Below are 21482 nucleotides of genomic sequence, written 5' to 3' on the forward strand. Positions count from 1 at the left end.
ATCTGGATGAAATTTAGAATTTAAACAGATAATTACACAAATATAAACTACAAAATTTCTAAAAATCTAAATTAAGAACTCCCTTACTCAGCAAACTGCCAGACCTATTCCAAGTCACACTAGCTAGCTTACAAATAGATTTTAGCAGAAACTTGAAGTCGACAATCATAAACTTAAAATATTCATAGACTAGTGTAATTTCTCAGTGTGATGGAAGATAAACAGTTTTTATTTCCATTAAATAGTTTTTAAGACTGGTAACCTAATGAAGATTTTTAATAATAATGAAAATTAGTGAAAAATAAACATTTTTCACAGAATCATCTATTCATGAGTGACCTGGGTTTTTAAAAAGATTAATTTGAAGAATTAATAGTTTTATTTATGTATACTACTTAGTTTTTAAGTATGGCTTTTTTAAAAATATGGACCAGATTTTTTTTTAAGTGCGTGCAATTTCAAGTGCCTTCCAAACTAGTACAATTTTGATTGCGACCTAGAGCTCTAATTCAGGTGAACTGAATAATTAATGATCCTGTGAACAGAATGGGGAGTAACTGGCTTGTCTTTAAAAGTCATTTATCTTTTGTGTTAGTCATTTTGCTCAGATTATGCAATTATAACTTGCAGAAAATCAATTTTTTTTAATGAATAGCTTATCTTCTTTGTCAGTTTCACATCAATTATCTTGGCGTTTGACATCCGTTCCATTTTGATTCCAGATGACATTTCCCCCAATCTCAGTTGGTATTCAATTTATTTACAAACATTTTATTTTTGTCTTTGCTGAACAGTTTTGTTTTCCAGGATTCCATACAAGGAGGGTTTTTTTTTAATTGAAACAAAAACAGAAATTGAAAATATCATGAAAGAACTACTAACCACATATTTCATTAAACACATTTTTCCCAACAGAGAACGTACAATAATCACTGTCCAACTCATCAGTCATATGAACCAGAATCTAAATCAAAAGTGAACTTGATCATCCATGGTTATGAATAGCCTTAAATACTTAATCCCACGTGTTGATCACTGTTTGGGATATACAGTTTGATGCAGTAATGAAATTTATACATCAAATAGGACCAGTTAAGATTAGGATACCTGAAGAATTGGCCACCAATAGTGTTAGTGCACAATATTGTTTCAAGTTTCTTAGATTTAAATGAACTACATAAAAAATGTTTGCCCAAAGACTTCAATTTTATTATGAATGCAATATCCAGTAAAGTTCAAAGAAAATGTAACACTTATCCAGAATCTGAAAGAGACAACTTAAAGGTATAGTTTCATTATCTAAAACTAGCTTGATTACTTACCAGGCTCCAGCTTAATAACTTTAATGGCTGCCAGCTCTGCAGTATTGACGTTCCGAGCCTAAAGAGGAAACAGAAAACAGGTTATTAGCATTAATCTTCACAAATCCCCAGAAAATTCTCAACAGTCACAATATACTGTATGAAGTTCTGCACTTGGCACTTTCTTGTCCAGGCTAAAACAAATGCAGAATGATGAGTCAACAAACAGTGCATGAGAGAAAGCCATCTCAGCATAATGTTCACCCCAAAATGTAGAGAGTATTATTGCACAAGATGAGACATTCTATTTCAAAATAAAACACCAAAACATTTCTCCCTTTTCTTGAACCAGCCTGTACAACCATCAGCACCAACTAGTTAACAAGCCAAATTAAACGGATCATTTGTCAAGAAGATTTACATTTCGCATCCAAAGATTCTCCCCCCATTTGAATCCTTATCCTGTTCCACAAATAAACTTCGGATTCAATATGATGATAGGATAACTACTGTCAGAATCAAGAACTTCCACACAACATAAAGCCCAATTGAATTTCCAGTCTCAAGCTTCTCTACTTCTCCCCAAAAATACACCTCAGCTGTAAAAGACAGGATACCAGCCATTAAACACACAGAAAATAACACAGCCTTAAAAATGGAAATGCCCAGCCAACAGTAAAATTTAAAGCTGTCAGTCACCTTTGTGGTTCAGCTACATGACATCCTTGTTTTTGTCATGAGTTCTACTTGCCTGCATCTAACTGTCCTATGCTGGTGCAGAAGTATCCTGAGACCACATGGTAATTGCTGCTAAAAGCGATTTCTAATCTTGAACACGTTGAAGTCACTGTCCACTCCTTTGCACTTCAATTTCACAGATCCATTAGCCATCATGCAAGATGGCCAATTTAATACCAAACTGTGACCAGCTGAAGAATAGTTCATGCATGGTTCAATGGCTGGCAGAACATGGATTTAGGTAACCTACACAAGTACAAACACATGAACCTAACTCAATATGTATATCTACCTCTTTTGATATTATTTTGTGATGCAAAATCAAAAGTTAAAAGAAAATTTAGACAAATGTTTAAATTGTAAGATAAAGTCAATGAGTCATTTTCAAGTAAACAAGAATAAAGCTCATGATCATTCTGACTCGGTCTTTGTTAACAATGATTTGCTCATGATTCAGCATTTAAATTAGTCTGCCAGTTAAAAAGGATTTATGACATCTTGGTGACAGAATTTCTAATACAATAGCTGGATAATAAATGCTACTGGCAATTAAAATTAATTTTAACTTGCAAAAGCATAAAAACAGTTGAGGTACCCGCTGTCAAAACCAAAATCACTCAAGCAAATTACAGAACTGCCGATACCAAGTCCTCCCATCTATTCAATAATATCTTAAGTCACCAATAGCAGACAGCTTCCATCATATCTTTTTAATTTCCATACCAATTGCTTCCATTCATTCGCTCAGTGAGTTCTGAGAAAGGGTCACTGGACCCAGAATGTTAACTTTGATTTCTCTCCAAGGATGCTGCCCAACCTGTTGAGATTTTCCAGCAATTCCCGTTTTTGTTTGATTTCCAGCATCCGCAGTTGTTTCATTTTTTATTCTCTCAGTGAGAATGCCGATTAGTACTGAATTGGGTACAGTTTTGTCCATGTTCAATAAGGACTACATCAAGATTGCTGAAGCTCAGTTTGAATACTACACTTAGCAAAAGAAAACTTTTAACTCAGCAATTTATGTTTGATCTTCATATCCAGGAGGTGAGAAAAATCTAGCTCAATGTACTGAGCTACTCAGTTCACGAAAGCAATAGTTATAAAGCCCAACAGGATCTCACAGGTCACTCCAGGGCAACAATGATGATTGTGAAAGGCAGATCTAGCGATACAGCCATGGACTATTGGATCTGTGATACCACAGTGACTTCAACATGCTCAAAGATTAGAAATCACTTTTAGCAACAAGTAGCATAGTCTCAGGATACTTTTGCACCAACATAAAACAGGCAGATGCAGGCAAGGACAACACATGGCAAAAACCAGTTGAACCACAAAGTTGACTGGCAACTTCAAATTTTACTGTTGGCTGGACTTTCCCATTTTTAGGCTAAGTGTTATTTTCCAAGTATTTCATGGCTGGCGTCCTGTCATGACTCACAGAGGCATTTCTCATGCTATCTTCCATTCCTCATCTCATGAATGATGCAATTACTTCCTGGCATTCTTCTCATGCGACATAAAGAAAATTCCTGCCAATGCCAGAACCTTCAGGAATACAAGCAGCCAGTGCACATCACTTCAGATGCTGCACACCAGGAACTACCTTATACATTGTCCTTTTCAGAAACTGAAATGTCTCAAAGAGAAGTTGGCAATCCTCTTTCCAAATAGGAAGCTAAATGGACCAGGTGGTTGAAAGGAGGGCCACCTGGTGGATCAGCAGAGGAAGCCAAAGTATCAAACACAACTGGTCTGGTCACAGATAGTGGCCTATGTTATTGCTGTCTCCAGAGTCACAATAGGGAAGGAAAGAAACCAATGCCACACACTCCAATCTGCCACTGCACAGAAACTTTTCCAAAGTTTTGGCTTACCAATCTCATTATTGCATGCAGCCTCCCCACTCAATAGCTCTTACCCACCTCATCCTCCAGAACCACCAAAACTTTTCTGCCCTCTGGATATAAAGCTGTGCAATCCAGAGAAGCAGGCAGCCTCCTAGCAAGTGAGTGAATGCAAAGAAATTAATTCCAAGAGCCATAAGATGCATCATTGGGGGTGCAGTAGTGTTGGATTTGCCCATGGCTGAAATTAATTGTTAGTTGAGGCAGCACTTTCCACAGTCAGAATAATGGCTTTCATACACATGGAAACCGATTAGATAATGAATCGTCTCACAGAGATCTTAGTGGGAAAGAGAAAACTTGTTATTTAGTCACGTGCAGAAGGGAAAGTCTGATTTCATCATAACTAAAGGCTTTTTTAAGTAATTGCCATTATATATGCAGGTATACTGAAACTAAAAATACCCAACTAACAAACTCATGTTAAGGAATTTAACTGAATTCCTTTAAACAAATGTCTATAGCAGTAGAGAGAAGCCCCCATCCCATCAGCAGGGGTGATTGAATGACAAATGATGCAAACACTAAGAACTGGAGAACACAGTGAATACAAGGACTGAACGAAGTACAACAAAGGGTATAAATACATAATTTTGTGAAATGATGCCAAAAAACAGATAGCATTGTAACAGGACAATTGCAAAACATTACTTGGGTCATTATGACCTTAGGAAAATAAACAATTACAGCTTCACAGGTACCAAATAGTATGATGCAGCTGACAAATATCTGGGGAGGGGCCTAAAAGATATAGGGGAGGTGGCAAGCGGTGATGTCAATGCTGCAGGTAATCATCATAACAAAGAATGCATAAATGTACTAAACCAGATTGTGCACGTGCATTTGTCTCTTCATGTCTTCTGGAGATGTCTAGCTCCAGGAACCTTTCCCAGGCTAGTTGGTAAGGAACTTCAAATAAAAATCAGTTTGTGCTGATGAACACAGGACTTGAGACTCCTCTTTAGAATCCCTCCCCAACAGGTAGGTAATTGTCAGCGGAAGTTTCCTTGCCCATAAATGACTCAACACCAGGAGACTTCATGGGGTCCAAAACATTGAGGATTCCCAGGGCAACTCCCTCCTACTTGTATGCACACAACTGTGCCTATCATCTTTCATGGGTCTGACCTGAGAGCAGGACAGGACAAAGGCAGGAAAGGTGATAGTGGTGTCCAGGGTATTGTCTGTCAAGGTTTGATTCTGAGAGTATGGCTACGCAAGGCTGTTTTTTTGACAGCCAATGTGTTATGGGACAGCTCTCCTAGTACACAAGTTTCCAGATGTTAGCAAGGAGGACTTTGCTGGTTTGACAGGCTGGGTTTGCTACTGTCATTTTTTCCAGGTGCCAAGTTGATGCTGGTTAATCCATCTGGCTTCAGAGTCAACCACACTGCTATAGATCAGGAGTCTCATGTAGGCCAGATCAGGTAAGAATAGATCATCTATAATTGAAAAAACCCATTTCTGTCCTTTTGGGAAGGAAATCTGTCATTCTTACTTGGTCTGGCCTACAGGTGATTCCAACACTATTAAAGTACCTATTGAGACGTCTCAGCAAATCCCTCTCGGTTTGTCCCAGAGACTATACTCTATGGTAGTCTGGAACAGACAGTTTAGTTTAAATTATTACCTTTATTTACCAATGGCATGAATGTTACACTATAACACTGATACTTACAAGCCAAGCTTGAGCTAAGGTTCTAAAGCCATTAGCAGAGTAGCGATACCAGCTTCTACCCTTAAGAGCTCTCTCAGGTTACTCTCCTTATTGCTGCACACAAGCTGTCTTTATAGAGAATTTGGTATTAAAATTACAAAAACACCACACGTCCTTAATCAGTTAAGCAGCAATAAAATGGCAAAAGTAGGCAGAGGAAGAGAAACTCATTGACAGGTCTGAGCATGTTTGACTAATTATGCTACATGCACATCAAGTGGGAAATCTTGATCCAGCCAGGCCCAAATGGCTGATTGCTTTGGCTAGATAACCTTCCCTTTTAATAGTGCATCATAACAAGGGCCTAGTCTAACCTATGTGGGAAAGGTCATGAGGTAACCGTGCTCAGCTAACATGTCCAAGATCATTGTCTTACAAAATGGCTTTTTCTTTTAAAATCATCTTAGATTCCCAGAATTCAAATTTAATTCATAACATTCCCAGATCTCAAGTTTCAGAGAACAATGCACAAACATTCAAGCCATGAGAAGCCAGTGTTCACTCAAATCAGACCACAAAGAGTTAATCTTTCCACCAGCTTCCATCCTGTCTCTCTCTCTTTCAGAGACCCTTGAACCCTTCAGTCAGTGAATGTAATTTACAGAAGAATGTTTTCTCTCTCAGTCTCACATGAACATCTTCCAACTTCCTTACTATGTCAGTTTCAGCCTTTGTCTTCCTAACTTGGAAGAGCCATGAGACATTCACATTCCAGAACAGTCAAGATGAGGGAGCTGTGCTTCATAAATTCAAATCTGCTTAGTGTGGTAAACATGAAAATGCATCAGGATTGTTCTATTACGTGCATATTCCACTCAGCTTATTAAAATTACAAGTTATTTTCCTATTGAGTATGAGTTTTGCTAAGAGTTTGATAATAACCAGAATTTTTAGTTATCTAACATCCCACTGTGAAATATGTACACCTCCAGCCACTGGGGTGAGAAGCAAGTACTGCCACACATTTCACAAGTCAACAAATCATATGAATAAGTGAACACCTTATTTACACCGATCAATTGACACTAAGAATAGATGTCCCCAATTTTTCTGAATAAATTCACCCACCATCATCTGCACAATCATAGTCTAGTCTGTCCCACCTTCAAGATATTCAGTAAGAATGGTCCATACTGACAAGCATATTTCTAATTTCTAGATGTTCTGCCATTTTCTCCTTTGAAAATGGACTTCATTATTTTTCCCTCACTGATGTTAAACTCATTGGCCTATAATTGCCTGGCATGCTCTGACTCCCTTCTGAGATAAAAGTAAATTCCTACATTTATTTACTAATTCTCTGGATATTTGACCAATTTTGCTAAAGTACTCCCTGAATTTCCATTTACGTTTTTTTCTCATTTAACTTATTTTCTAATCAACCTGTTCCGAGATGTTAACACACATCTCTGGAACAGAAGGGACTTGAACCCAGGGCTCCTGGTCTAAGGGTAGTGACACTACCACTGTGTCACAAGAGAATTCTAATTGATTACACACAGCCACAGGTGGGCTTTGAACCTGGGTCTTCCAGACTAGAAGTAGGGACTAGTAGTAGCACTAGCGCCCCACCACAATCAAGTTGAAAATGTCAATATTTCTTTCACCTATTTTTCTAATCAACCTCTTCGGAGAGGTTTTTAAAGACACCTTTGGAGCAGGTGGGACTTGAACCCAAGCATCTCAGTCCAGGGTTGACCCCCAAAACACCAATCACAATGGTCCAGATGCAAGGGTATTAACTAACTGAGCTACAGTGGAGTTATTTTTTTAAACAGTGAATTTAATTAACAAAACCTAGGCAAACGCAAGGTAATAAATTTGGTAATATCATAAATTGAGGGATACTGTATAAATCAAATAAAACAATACAACTATTTAAGATTACAAAAAGATCTTGATCAATGGGGTCAATGGGCTGAGGAGTGGCAGATAGAGTTGAATTTGGATAAATGCTAGGTATTGCATTTTGGTAAAACAAACAAGGGCAGGGCTCATACAATTAATGGTAGGGTTCTGGGTAGTGTTATAGAACAGAAGAGACCTAGGGTTCAGGTAGATAATTTCTTTTAAATTTCCTTCACTGGTAGACAGAGTGGTTAAGAAGGCACTTAGAATGCTTGCCTTCATTGTTCAGACTTTGAACTACAGGAGTTGGGATGTCAGGTTGAGTTCGCACGGAATGTTGGTGAGGACTCTTCTGGAGTACTGTGCGCAGTTCTGGTCGCCCTGCTATAGAAGATTATTATTAAACTGGACAGAGTTCAGAAAAGATTTAGATTAGATTCCCTACAGCACGGAAACAGGCCCTTCAGCCCAACAAGTCCACACCAACCCTCCAAAGAGTAACCCACCCAGACCCATTTCCCTCTGACTAATGCATCCAACACTATGGACAATTTAGCATGGCCAATTCACCTGACCTGCACATCTTTGGACTGTGGGAGGAAACCGGAGCACCCGAAGGAAACCCACGCAGACACGGGGAGAACGTGCAAACTCCACACAGAGAGTCGCCTGAGGCGGGAATTGAACCCGGGTCTCAGGCACTGTGAGGCAGCAGTGCTAACCAATGTGCCACTGTGCCGCCCATTATGGAGGAATATATCATGGAGGAAGTGATGATTGCAGACGCTGGAGATCAGAGTTAAAAAGTGTGGTGCTGAAAAAGCACAGCCGGTGAGGTAGCATCTGAGGAGCAGGAGAATCGACGTTTCGAGCATGAGTTCTGATGAAGAGCTCATACTCAAAATGTCAACTCTCCTACTCCTCAGATGCTGCCTGACCGGCTGTGCTTTTCCAGCACCACATTTTTTGACTCTGATAAAATAGCAAACATGATATTTTACAATGTGTTAGCAAAGCTGACACCAGTGAGGTGTGGGATTGAGAATTCCCATTAACGTCAGGGTTTTCTATTCGTAAGCCGTTGGATTACAGAAGTAGAATTTATTGGCACAGATCTGAACTGTTTAGTCATCATATTACCACAGAAATAAACTACTTACATATTTAAACTGAATAATCTTGCAAAAAACAAAATAATTCAGTTTAGCAAGATTTTAAAATAAAATTCTTCCAACAAGCTAATAACCAGATACACAGGGCTACAAAATATTCTTTAATCAAAAGCTATAGAGATATAATTGGATCCCATCTTAACTCACCCGAGCGTACCAGAGGCTGTCAGACAAGATCATAAACACACAGTGACTGCTTGTCACATGTCCTTCAACACTCCTATTGGTTTCCCATTCATTCCCTAATACTTGAAGACATTTTTGTCAAATGTCATCTTTTTCTTTAACATTTAGAATAATTTAAAATCAGATTCTGAGTTGATGTTTTGATGGAAAAGCAGAAGTCTTGTTACCAAAGGCCAACACAAAGTCAATTCAGACCTCTAATGTGATGCAAATCTGAGCAGAGCAAAGGCATGGTGACTTTAAGTCCAGCTAATTACTGTACCAGTACTGTCTTCTCTCACTGTTTGGCAGGCATGGCAAGATAGAATTATTGGCATTTCAAAGCATGCTCAGGACTCAAACTCATTGGTAATATCTGCTACTATTGAATGCATCAGAATTATAAAGCACTGAAGGAAGCCATTTCATCAATGTATAAAGTCTTAAATGGTCTTAACAAGGTTAAATGTGGTAAGGATGTTTTCTCTTGTGATGAGTCCAGAAGTACAGGTTACTGTTTTAACATTAGTGATCACAATTTTGAGACTGAAATTAGGAGAATTCTCTTTGTGTAGAATTACTGTATCTGCCTCAGAAGACAATGGTAGTAAGGTCAGCGAATATTTTTAAAGTAGAGGTAAATAGATTCATGGAAGGCCTGGTAATCAAAGGTTATCACGAGTAGATGGAAATTTAGAATTTGAAACAATTGTTTACTGGTGATCCTACTGAATAGCACAGCAAGCTTGAAAAGGTCAAAATGGTCTACTTCTGCTCCTATTTCATATTTCACATGGTCCACCATGCTTGTGTGCCAGCTCTTTGGCAAGTTCTGATTTCACCCTAATCCCTCTGCTTTGTCACTCCTCTTTGCCAAAATCTCTATCACCTACGTAAAATATTTGCCTTCAGAAATGCATCATTAAACAGCCACATGTGCCCTTCATAAACAGACCCATCTCCAAATCTTGAGAGTTGCAAATAACTACAACACATTTTTTTTAAATTATTTGACACACTGTACCAACTAGAACATAGATAATTTTGAAGTGAAACTGATCTGAATTATTTATAACCAGGTCATTGGACAGGGTCTCATCTGTAAGGTCAATAAATTATTTTGTGGGGAAAAACAGGAATCTAGCAATATTAGCTACATAACTAGGGGGTGTTGGTAATGAAGTAGATATATAATCAAAACACTCATCTCAAAATCAAATAAGGCATCATGGATATAAATGATCTAATTTGTTCACAGTGGTCAGAAGGGTAAGAAAACAGGGATTCTGTTGAGTAATGAAGGAACAAAGTACAAAAATCCAGAGTGACACTCTCGTGAAGTGCTAAGGAAGTTCTATACTGCTAGGATTTCCAGTCTTTCAGATTAGGTATCAAACCAAGGCTTGGTCTGCTCACTCGGGTGGATCTAAATGGTCCCATGCCATTATTTCAAACAACTGCAGGGGAATTATCACTGAATTCCGAGTCAATGTTTATCCCTGATCCACCTCAACAAAAAAAAAATTATCCAGTCATAAACTTGGCTATTTGTGGAAATTTGTATATGGCTGCTAGATTTTCTACAATAAAGTAGTGATCAGAGTTGAAAAGGTACTTCATTAATTAAGGAGTGCAGCAAGATCTTCCACAGGTATGCAAACTTTTTCTCCCCTCAATTTTCCCCAGTACATAAACTAAAAACCTTTTGCTCATAGAGTACCGAGACGAGAGAACCAGTGTGCATAAAAGAGAAACTGCAGGGGATTGAGGTAGCCAGTTGTTAAATAAACGAAATTCAGCAATAATTAGAAGTTATCTACAATTCATGGAGTGTGGTGTTATCCCTGATTAGCATTTTATTTATAAAACAGTGCAATTAATTTCTCAAAATAATGTGGCCCAATAATTACTCAGTTTATCTTTGTCTAACTTTCTTTTATCCACCTTCTCCTTGGATATTCGTGTATCGTGAACAAAAAATGATCACAAGTTCACCTTCTTATACAGCTCACACAATTTTCTATTAAATATAGTACATCATTCTTTATTTTTTCATGTGAAAAGAGGCTTTATGCAGATTTACTACAACAAATTTTAAACTTAGTGCTTATGGTTTCTTCTTGAGCACCTACTCAGATAAATGTAGCAACATGGTGAAAAGCTGACAGCAAACATAGAAACCATTTGCAAGTTTGCTTCACCATGTATCATAATGCATGAGCTTAATGATTTATTTTATACTAAGAATTCTGTCAATTAACTACCAAAATTTCATATGATTACTTAAGTCCATCAGCAGTAATCAAATCAAGTTCAATTGAAGGTTCAGCTGCTTAAAGCTGCATCGGTACAATTTGGAATCAATCTGTACCCTGCTTGATAATATCCAACATCAAGATAAAACTTTCAACACTAACCTTCTCATACCAAATCTGAAGGTCTAAGCCTGAACTCTGGGCTCGAAAGGAATCAAAGAATGACAGGCTAGTAATTGCAATTCATCTTCTAAATCTTTTTTTACAACAAGTTATCACTTCTAACTGAATTAAAGGCATAACTTTAAAGCAACTACAACTGAAAACAGCCTTATCTGAAGTAAAGTTTTCTTAACAGGAAAACTACTTACATTCCAAACACAGGATCCTGTATTAAAAACAAAGCGCCTGAATGACTCAGCAGACCTGGCAGTATTTATAGAGAACTCCATTTTGAATTGGAGTCATCCTGGATTTGAAACAGTAGCTGTTTCTCTCTCCACAGGTGCTGTTAGTCCTCCTGAGTTTTTCCAGTGCTTTGTTTTTATTTGAGATCTCCAGCATCAGCAATACTTTGCTTTTGTTAGTGTTCTGGATGTCTTGCTTCAATTAACATGTACGAACTAGACTGATTACAATTGTTTATGTTCTTTGCAATCTACTACAAACACTAACTACATTTTTGCTTCGTAGTTTCCAACTTCAATGAAAAACTGTATTAATGCTAAAGCAAATTGGAAAGGAGAGCCAGATAAGTGAAGAGGGAGAAATGAATAGAAAGGTATGAAGGCAAGGTCAGATGACACAGAATGGAAGAAGGGCAGCTATGAAATTGTGCTAAATGACCAGTTATTTTGTTGCTATTAATGTTATGTAAAGAACTACGTTAAAAAAGGGTTAAAATAGAGTCAAAGAATTTACAGCACAGGAAAAGGCCCTGTGACCCATTCTGTCCAGTCATCAAGCACCTATCTGCTAGAGTCCTATTTTTCAGCATTTGGCTCATAGCCTTGTATGCTACGCAACGTCAAGTGGTCATGTAAATTCTGTTTGAATATTTTGATGGTTCCCATGTTTATCACCTTTTCATGCAGGCAGTTCCAGATATCTTATATCCTCTCTGCATCTTTCTTCAATTCTATGCCCCTGGTTATTGATGACTCTACTCAGGGGAAAATATTCTTATCTACCCAACCATGCCACTCAAAATTTGAATAATGCAATACTCAAATAAAAGGGCTAAGAAATGAGACAACCTCAACTGTATGTATAGTAACGGATTTACTTCCTTTTAATTATTTCATCCCTACCATAAATAGGAATATATACTAATGCTAGCCAAATTATTTAGTTCTACTGTAACCGATTCTCGATGCATATGCAAACATACATTAAAAATTAAAAGAATAAAACTAAAATGAAAAATAATCTTTAAAGTTTAAATGCTACATACAAGTTTTACCTGTTCAGATTATTCAATTTTTCAATGAGAAGCTCAACCACGTTATCTTGATGGTTGGCCAATGAATTTGCCGCTTACTAGAGGTTTAGGCCCATGGAATAAATATTTTACTTAAATTGGGAACAGAATGTTATTTAAATATTAAATATTTGATATCACTAGATAGCTGATACCCTTTAGCATTGGGTTTAATCTGACCTTCAGATAAAAAGGCAGTTTGCGCAATCACAAGCAAGCTTGGAAGTAGACATCTGTCCCCTTGTGCATACTATTTATGTGACCCCTCAAAAAAAGGTTGAAAAATGGCACATCTAGGTGAATACCAAGAGCACAAACTACTCAAGTCAGATTTATTCTTAGATTGAGAAACAGAAGCAAGACAAACAAGTAAATGGTAAAGCAGCTTCAAATAAAATCAGATTCAAGCAACTGTTAATATATCAGAGAACATTTCTTAGATTTTGATAAGTAACAAGAGGCTTTTCAAAGAAATTGGCCTGTCTTGATGATTTTTCAAGAAGCTCTGAAGTATTTGACCAAGAAGTTCTTTTAGATTAGATTAGATTACATTACATTACGTTACAGTGTGGAAACAGGCCCTTCTGCCCAACAAGTCCACACCGACCCGCCGAAGCGCAACCCACCCATATCCCTACATTTACCCCTTACTGAACACTATGGACAATTTAGCATGGCCAATTCACCTGACCTGCACATCTTTGGACTGTGGGAGGAAACCGGAGCACCCGGAGGAAACCCATGCAGACACGGGGAGAACTTGCAAACTCCACACAGTCAGTCGCCTGAGGTGGGAATTGAACCCGGGTCTCAGGCGCTGTGAGGCAGCAGTGCTAACCACTGTGCCACCAGGCCGCCCAGAAGTCCTGCTACAAATAATGCTAAGCAACAATGTTTATAATAATGCCAAAGGATATATTTTTCACTTCACAATAATTTCTTTGCATTAAAATACTTGGAACCGTATCAAAAGTTGACCCATTATAATACGGCTAACACAAATAGGTCTGATGGTACGTAGCCAATTATACCAGGTTTTACCTCATTATCATGGAATCCTCCAGGTATAGTTGGCTGGAGCTATTTAATTTATCCAGCAACTTGAATGTGCAAACTATGTAAAAGTTTGTCTATTTATAATAATTTTTTTTGTTCCTCCTAGAATCCCCCACTCCCCACTGATGACTCAGCTGAGATTAGCCAAATGTTCTGGATTTCTATAGTCATGGGACAGCCTGAGAAGTTTCAGCATTTCTGATGAAAATAATTGAAAAGAGGACCCATTTGTCCAAAACACAAGAGAGAGGCTCAGCTTGCCTTATCAGTATCCCTGTCCACATGGACCCTGCCTCACAGCACCAAGGACCCAGGGTTCGATTTCAGCCTCAGGCGGAAGTCTGTGTGAACTTTGCATATTCTCCCCGCATCTGCATGGGTTTCCTCCCACTGTCTAAAGATGTGCAGGTTAGGTGAATTGGCCATGCTAAATTGCCCATAGTATTCAGGGATATGTAGGTTAAGTGCATTAGTCAGGGGTAAATACGGGATAGGGAATGGGTCGGGGTGGGTTGCTCTTTGGAGGATCAATGTGGACTTGTTGGGCCAAATAGCATGTTTCCACACTGAAGGGATTCTATGAAGCAAATACTCAATGTTATTACATGGGACACTAAGTATGTAAGCAGACTTGAGTAAATTACAAAACTTGGAAATAATCATAACAGAAATTAGGTTGTACTGACTGAATATAATGACTAAAGAATCTGATTAAGACAAATCATTTGAAATCAGGTCATACATGCATCGATCAACAACTAGTCTTCAAAAGCAATATTTTGTAAATCTCCAGAAAACAGATTTCATTCAGATGTGGACCAGCTTTACAAGCTTCTGTTAGTATATGATTTCAAACAAGTATGGGGATTCTTACAGTGCAGTGGAAGTTCCTATCTCGAGGCCAGGAGACCTAGGCTCAAGCCCCACCTACTCCAGAGTGATTTAATAATAAATTTCAAACAACTGAACTCACTAAACAGATTTCACTGGTCTGATTTACTGACTTCAATTAAACATTATTAGCCAACATATTCCAGCAGTTATAGTGAAGTAGGTTTAGGTCAGATGGTTAAGAGAACTATAGATGGCAGGAATGATTTTACACTGGGAATCGCTTTCAATTCATCATAATTGCTTTCATCCAGAAGGAAAACATAGTTCCTGACTTGTACTTGACAAAGCTAACATAGTTTAATATTGGTTCATCACGAAAGGGAGGAAACTAAAAGTGCTAAGTCAACGACATAACAATTCCAAGTTCTCTGAAACAGAATTACTCATATTCCTCTTTCAACACATACTACATCATACTTGCACATGCTTTGAGCACCATGTGTCAGTGCTCTGCCCACTTACTCCTTTTGCAAGTCCTTTACTAGATCAGTCTTTTCCACCCAGCCTTGTATTTAGTACAACAATCTTAATCAAACTATACGGGAATTCTTGTACAAAAACAATTTTTTCAAATGAATTAGAAAAAGACAACATCCCAGTCATTGTCCATCAGGTAATCTACTAGCAAGTTCCAAAAATAAACTTTAACCTATAGTTAAACATCAATCATATGTCATACCAAATGTACAAAAAGTACCTCAAATTAGTGAATGTGAAGTCTTTTCTAATTAGATTAGTCAAGCAGCAAAGATCGCACCATTACAGCCACATCTATGGCTAATAAATGATGTCTACTGTATATTGCAACATTAGCCCCCAAACATATAGAATTTTGAAGTAAAAAATGAAATACAAAATATAAAGAAATTTTGACAGACATTTTATTCAACATTCCTTCTAAACTATGCAAGGGAACATTAGCAAACGATCTCAAAAGTAAATACAAACATCAACATCTTTTAAAGCAGGCAACTATAGATTGGGAAATTTCCTATGATGCACCCCTTCAGCTTTCAAAACATTTCTAGAGAGAACATGTACTAATTAAGCCAAAAGCCATAAGAATTTAGAATACAACATGGTTATTTGACCAAGACCTGGATTCAAACCCAGCCAGTATTAGAATTAAAGTCCGTGCATGTTCATTAAGCACTTGTATGAGTGAGTTTATGCAGTCTCAATCCAATTCTGAGGGGACATGGATCCGAAATGCATAAATCGCCCAGTATTTGGACATTGAATTACAAGGTCACCAAGGAATAGACCTGCCATACAAGTACATTACAAGAAGAAACGAGGAACTTTTTTTTTAGAAACAATGCTTGCAATTTAATTCAGTCAAGGGTTAATGACATGGTGCAATGAGAGCAACATCTCTCAACGTCAGCAAAACTAAAGAACCGATCATTGACTTTAGTATGAAAGGATGAGAATACATCCCCATCTAGATCAACAAAACTGAGGTTGAGTGGGTGGAAAACATCAGTTCCTTAGACTGACAATAACAGAGGACTTGTCCCGGTCTTCCCACGAAGCTGCAATGATCAAGGAAGCACAACAATGCCTTCTCTTCCTCAGGCAGCTCAGAAAATTTGGCATTACCATAAGGATCCTCACCAACTTCTGCAGATGCAGAATTGAAACCATACTGTCTGGGTGTATAATGGCCCGATATGGCAACTGCTCTGCCCAGAATTGTAGGAAACTGCAGAGGGTGGTATGCATGCCCTGGCCATCACATGAGCCAATCTTCCATACATGGACTCCATTTACATGGCTTGCTGCTGTAGAAAGCAGCATCACAGACCCTTCACACCCCGGTAATGTAAGTGGTATGTTCAAGCAACTGCTAGCCTCATCCTGCTAGCTAGTAAAAGCCATAGGTTGGGAAGATGTAGTCAAAAGGAGCTTTCAGTTGCTGCAATGTATTTGCATATGGTATACTTTGCTACCACTGTGTAGTGTTGGTGAGAGTTAATTGTTAAGGTGGTTGGTGGTCTGTTTTATCCTGGATATTCGAACTTCAAGTGTTCTTGGGAACCACTCAGAGACAAGTGAAGAATGCTTCTGCACATTCCTGACTTGTGCCTTGTAGATCATGAAGAGACTTTGTGACATGAGCAATGATTACTATTCACAGATTTCCCAGCTTTTAGGCAAGCTCTCGTAGCCACAATATTTATGTAACTGATCTATTTCAGTTTCTGGTCAATGGTAACACCCAGGTTAGTGATAACAAAAATTCAGCTATGGTAATGCCAATGAACTTTAATGGGAGATTGTTTGGTTTTCTCCTTTTGGAAACTGTTATTGCCTGGCATTTGTGTGGCATGAATATTCCAAGTCACTTATAAGCCTAAGCCTGGATGCTGTCCAAACTTGCTGCCCAAAGACACAGGCTGCTCCAGTGTCCAAGTCACTGAAAATGATACTGAACATTTTGCAATCAGCGAATATGCCCAGATGGTTACAAGTCTTATCCCCACTCAAATGTGAATTCTAGCACAAAGGCAGCGGATGCTCAATCGCTGAGTTTATTCAAAGCAGAGATGAACACATTTTGGATACAAAAATAAATCAAGGAACAAGATGATAATGTCAGAGGCAGACTTGAGACAACCTTCATGAATCGTGGAGGATCAAGTGGCCTACTCCTGCTCAGATTTCTTCAGGAAGGATACAGTTGAAAACAAGATTGATCCCAATTGCCAATAAAATTAAGCTTTGCAAAGATTTAAGAAGCTCGAGTTCCACTGTCCAATAGTATAGTGATTGAAAGGAAGACCTTACTGGGGTACTATACATTAAGTTAAATCTAGAATACTGAAGAGCAAACCAAAAAAATAAGCACCAATGGCAGAAAATAGTTTAAAATAGCAAGTCAACGGTTTAAAATACGAGACAACTTCTTTGCTGAAATAGTAACAAAATATTTATAATTATGTACTCAAGAGCAGAATAAACACAAAATTATTACCATTGTTCAAATTGCAACTGGATCCAGAGATGCACAAAACCATACTGCCACAGAGATAACCCAAGATTAGCTAAATAGCTGTTATTATGTATAACTTTAACATTTCAGACAGGCAAGAGGAAATTACAGTTGACATTTTTCCCCAGTAAATTATGTTTCAAGCTCAAGTCCTTATACCCTGCTGTCTAGGTACATAAACACAAGACTTGTTAAACCCACCATTACCCTATAATTGTCCTGGATCAAACTAGTGGCATAAAAAGTCAAAAGCAATCATATATGAAAAAATACAAATTTTTTTCAAGTCTAACATATTGGCTAACCTGTGGTGTATAAATAATGTTTATTTAACAGTATTTCTGATTTCATATTAAAATTAATCAGCAGATTAATTTGTCCTACAAAATGAAAAATACCAATAGTCTTCTCTAGACTTAATTACTTTATTAAATCACATACTTTAGGAGTCTCTGGGACTTTACTAAAAAAAAGTCAAAGATGTTAATTCTCAAGCCCCTTCCCCCCATTGCTTTCTTACAGCTCACAGCTTCATTGCAAAAGACACAAGGCAGGATCATTGAGTGTTTACTGCACAGAAGACACTCCCCAGCTATTGCCCCATATCTGTAACTTTCTCCTAAACAATGCCTTTTTCAAAGTTACAATTAACTCTACCTGGACCACCCTTTCAGGTAGTGCATTCCAGATCATAACCACTCTCAGCATAAAACATCTTCCTCAGATTGTTTGTGGTTCTTTTGCCAATCACATTAAATCTGTGTCATCTGGCTCTCAATCCTTCCGCTGGTGAATAATTTCTTTCTAATCTGTTGTTGCCAATGCTGTCCAATGGAAGTTCAGTGCTTGCCAAATTTGTAAAATCAAGTCACATGTTCATCATGATAAAATATATGAAATATTAAATGAGCTGACATGTATTTTGATAAAAAAAGGATAGAGGTTTTAAATTATCAAGACGAATATAATTACTGTCACAATCATGCCAACAACTTGTAAAGGGTCTTTCAATCCAATTATTTCAAAAATGAGGAAGGGTCACTCGATCCAAAACGTTAAGTCTGTTTCCCTCCACAGATGCTACCAGAGCAGCTGAGTTCGGTTTTTGCCTCTGATTGACAACATGCACAACTCTTTCGGTTTTTATGTAGTATTTCACAAAGGAAGCCTGCTGTAAACCTTCAAAGGGTAATGACAAATGCTAATTAAAGTGATCTCTAGCTGACAGTGTGCTCCAGTTTGTTTTTAAAAATATCTCCGAGAGTAATCTGCCTCTTATCATCTCTGATGAAATATATTAGAAAACCAAAGACTAGAAGGGAATCAACTAATCTCTACTTCATGGTTTCTGTATGCCACCTCTCACTTGCTCATGCTCCACTCCATGTCACTTTCAATCACAGCATCATGATTAATGGACCTTGAACTCTCAGCAAATCTCCTGTGATCTCTTCATTTATAGTAATAATACCCTCTCACCCCATGTTTCAATAGGCCCATCAAGATAAAGGCTGACCACATCACATCAGCTGGCCAACAACATACATTTCAACTCTTGGCAGCAGTCATACAATGCTATCCACTCACACCTCAGTGGTTTTCCAAAAACAAACTACCAACTACTACCCAAGCCAAGTAATCAAATTGTGAATTCAGAATGAAAAAACTTCTTTATCCAAACAATGGTGAGAATGTGGAACTTGCTATCACAAATGAATGACTGAAGTGAATAGTATAGGTGCGTTTCAAAGGATGCCAGACAAGCATGAGGAAAAAAGGAACAGACGGTTATGGTGGTGGATTTAGGAAACAAAAGATCAGAGGAGGGTCAAATGAACTACAAAGTCCATCAGACACTGGTCACAGCCAAATGGCCCATTTCTGTGCCCTACCTCCTATGTAAACAAAACCAAATTCTTCTGTGAGCATTCCTAGCATCACTAGATTTCGAACAAAATTGTGAATGACCAGACCACAATGCTCCCACATGGTTAACCTTGTTTACACGGTACTTCCTAAAACACTTCCTGCAGAACAGGTTTCAAAACATATCGGGGCAGCAGACAAATTCACCCAGAAAATTCAATTGTAAGGACAACAAACGGAGGAAAAAAAACTCACCCTCCTAAATAGAAACAACTATTCACTCTCTTATCCAGTACCAAGGTCATGAGAACACCAGATTGTAGGAGCAGCAAGCAGTTAAGAAAATAAGGGGTACAGTGAGGGAGTCACCAGATCAGTCTTTACCCCATCAAGAGTCTCATCAAGAGTGCTGTATGCAGGGGAAGACTCTTGCCAAGAATGGTTGCCAAGGAGCTTCAATACGAATACCTATTTCTTTAAAAATCACACCACAAGATAACAAGTCAGGCCAGTCTCCTCTGATACCCTTACATAGTACCTTCAGTTCTGAAGCATTTACTATTTCCTCCTGAAGTTGGCTGCATTTATGCCAACCAAAATGCATTAGATTGATCATTTCCCTCAATGTCTACCAAGTCTATCCAGTATTCATAGTACTTTGCTTTAATCAACATAGTCTACTAGTACATCTGGTGAAACCTCCGATCTTTTTCAACTTTGGTAACCTGCTCAGTCTAAATGATGCCAAGTCTGTAGTAGACAAAGTCATACCCCCATACCTCTACCAGAGGTCACATAGTGTACTCGTCCTGTGGCTTGCAGCAAATCATTTTCAATGGATTGTGATCAGTTTCTACAATGAACCGCTTACCAATCGGTACATGTGGATTCTTATGATAACAAATTCCAGTGGAAGTGTTTCACACTCTATTTTCAAATAAAAAGGACAGGTCCTTGAGGGTAGCAATACCTGGATTGCTCCAGGTGCTACAAGCTAGTGAGGGTAGGAATAGGAGGATAGAGCAGATGAATGCATGGCTGAGAAGTTGGTGCAGGGGAGAAGAGTTCACATTTTTGGATAATTCGAATCTCTTCTGGGGTAGAAGTGACCTATAAAAGGAGGATGGATTGCATCTGAATTGGAAGGGAGCTAATATACTGGCAGGGAGATTTACTAGAGCTGCTTGGAAGGATCTAAATAGTAAGGTGGAGTAAGTGGGACCCATGGAGATAGTGTGGAAACAGATCAGTCTGAGGTGGTTACAACTGAGAAAAGGAACAAGTCAGTCAAGGCAGACAGGAACAAAGCAGAGAATGAAGTAGGACTGACAAATTAAACGCATTTATTTCAATGCGATAGGGAAGGCAAATGAATTCAGGGCATGGTTAGGAACATAGGACAAGGTTATCATATCAATTATTGAGATGAGGGTCAAGGATAGACAGGACTTGTAGCTTAATGTCCCAAGATAGAAATGCAATAGAAAGGGGGGAGGGGGGGGGGCGCAAAAAAGGAGGGGGAAGAGGAGGGGGAAGAGCATTTTTGGTAAGGGATAATATTACAGCTGTACTTAGTGTTATGAAGATGTGGGTGCACTGTACCGTTAAGAGAGTTAAAAGCTAGCAGTACTACCTTACAGCACCAAGTCTTCTGAATACAATACAATGTAACATGTGGTCCAGCAGCTAGGGTAGCTGGCTGCCTGGAGACAAAAACAAATTTGAATTTGGCCAACCAGTTTAAATTGTACCCCAAAAGAAATACCAAACTCCAATCAAGTTTGAATTTAGTATATTGACAATATTAAAAGCCAATGACACAATCCGATGCTTTGGGGGGTATAAGACTGGGAAAGATTTAGCAGTTGGGAGAGAACTGCCAAAAGACCAACAGGTGGAGGCTACTAGTCAGAAATCAGAGGTAAGAGAAAGCGAAGACTACAGGTGCTGGAGATCAGAGTTGACAGTGTGGTTCTGGAAAAGCACAGCAGGTCAGGCAGCATCTGAGGAGCAAGAGAATCGAAGTCTCGGGCATAAGCCCTCCATCAGGAATGGCTAGAATTGCTCGGAAGGATTTAAACTAGTAAC

The 21482-nt window shown here is 38.4% G+C and overlaps 1 protein-coding gene across 6 annotated transcripts in view; it reads right to left on the bottom strand.

The window, feature by feature from the left end:
- Positions 1 to 21482, bottom strand: part of LOC140483193 (mitogen-activated protein kinase kinase kinase kinase 3) — a 308564-nt gene that overhangs the window by 232760 nt on the left and 54322 nt on the right. For all 6 annotated transcript variants that reach the window (XM_072581251.1, XM_072581249.1, XM_072581248.1 and 3 more), the window contains exon 2: positions 1323 to 1380. In XM_072581251.1, coding sequence (XP_072437352.1) covers positions 1323 to 1380 — 58 coding nt within the window. The remainder of the gene's footprint in view (positions 1 to 1322; positions 1381 to 21482) is intronic.

This window comes from Chiloscyllium punctatum, chromosome 11 (assembly GCF_047496795.1).
Source record: "Chiloscyllium punctatum isolate Juve2018m chromosome 11, sChiPun1.3, whole genome shotgun sequence".
In the NCBI taxonomy this organism is placed as follows: domain Eukaryota; kingdom Metazoa; phylum Chordata; class Chondrichthyes; order Orectolobiformes; family Hemiscylliidae; genus Chiloscyllium; species Chiloscyllium punctatum.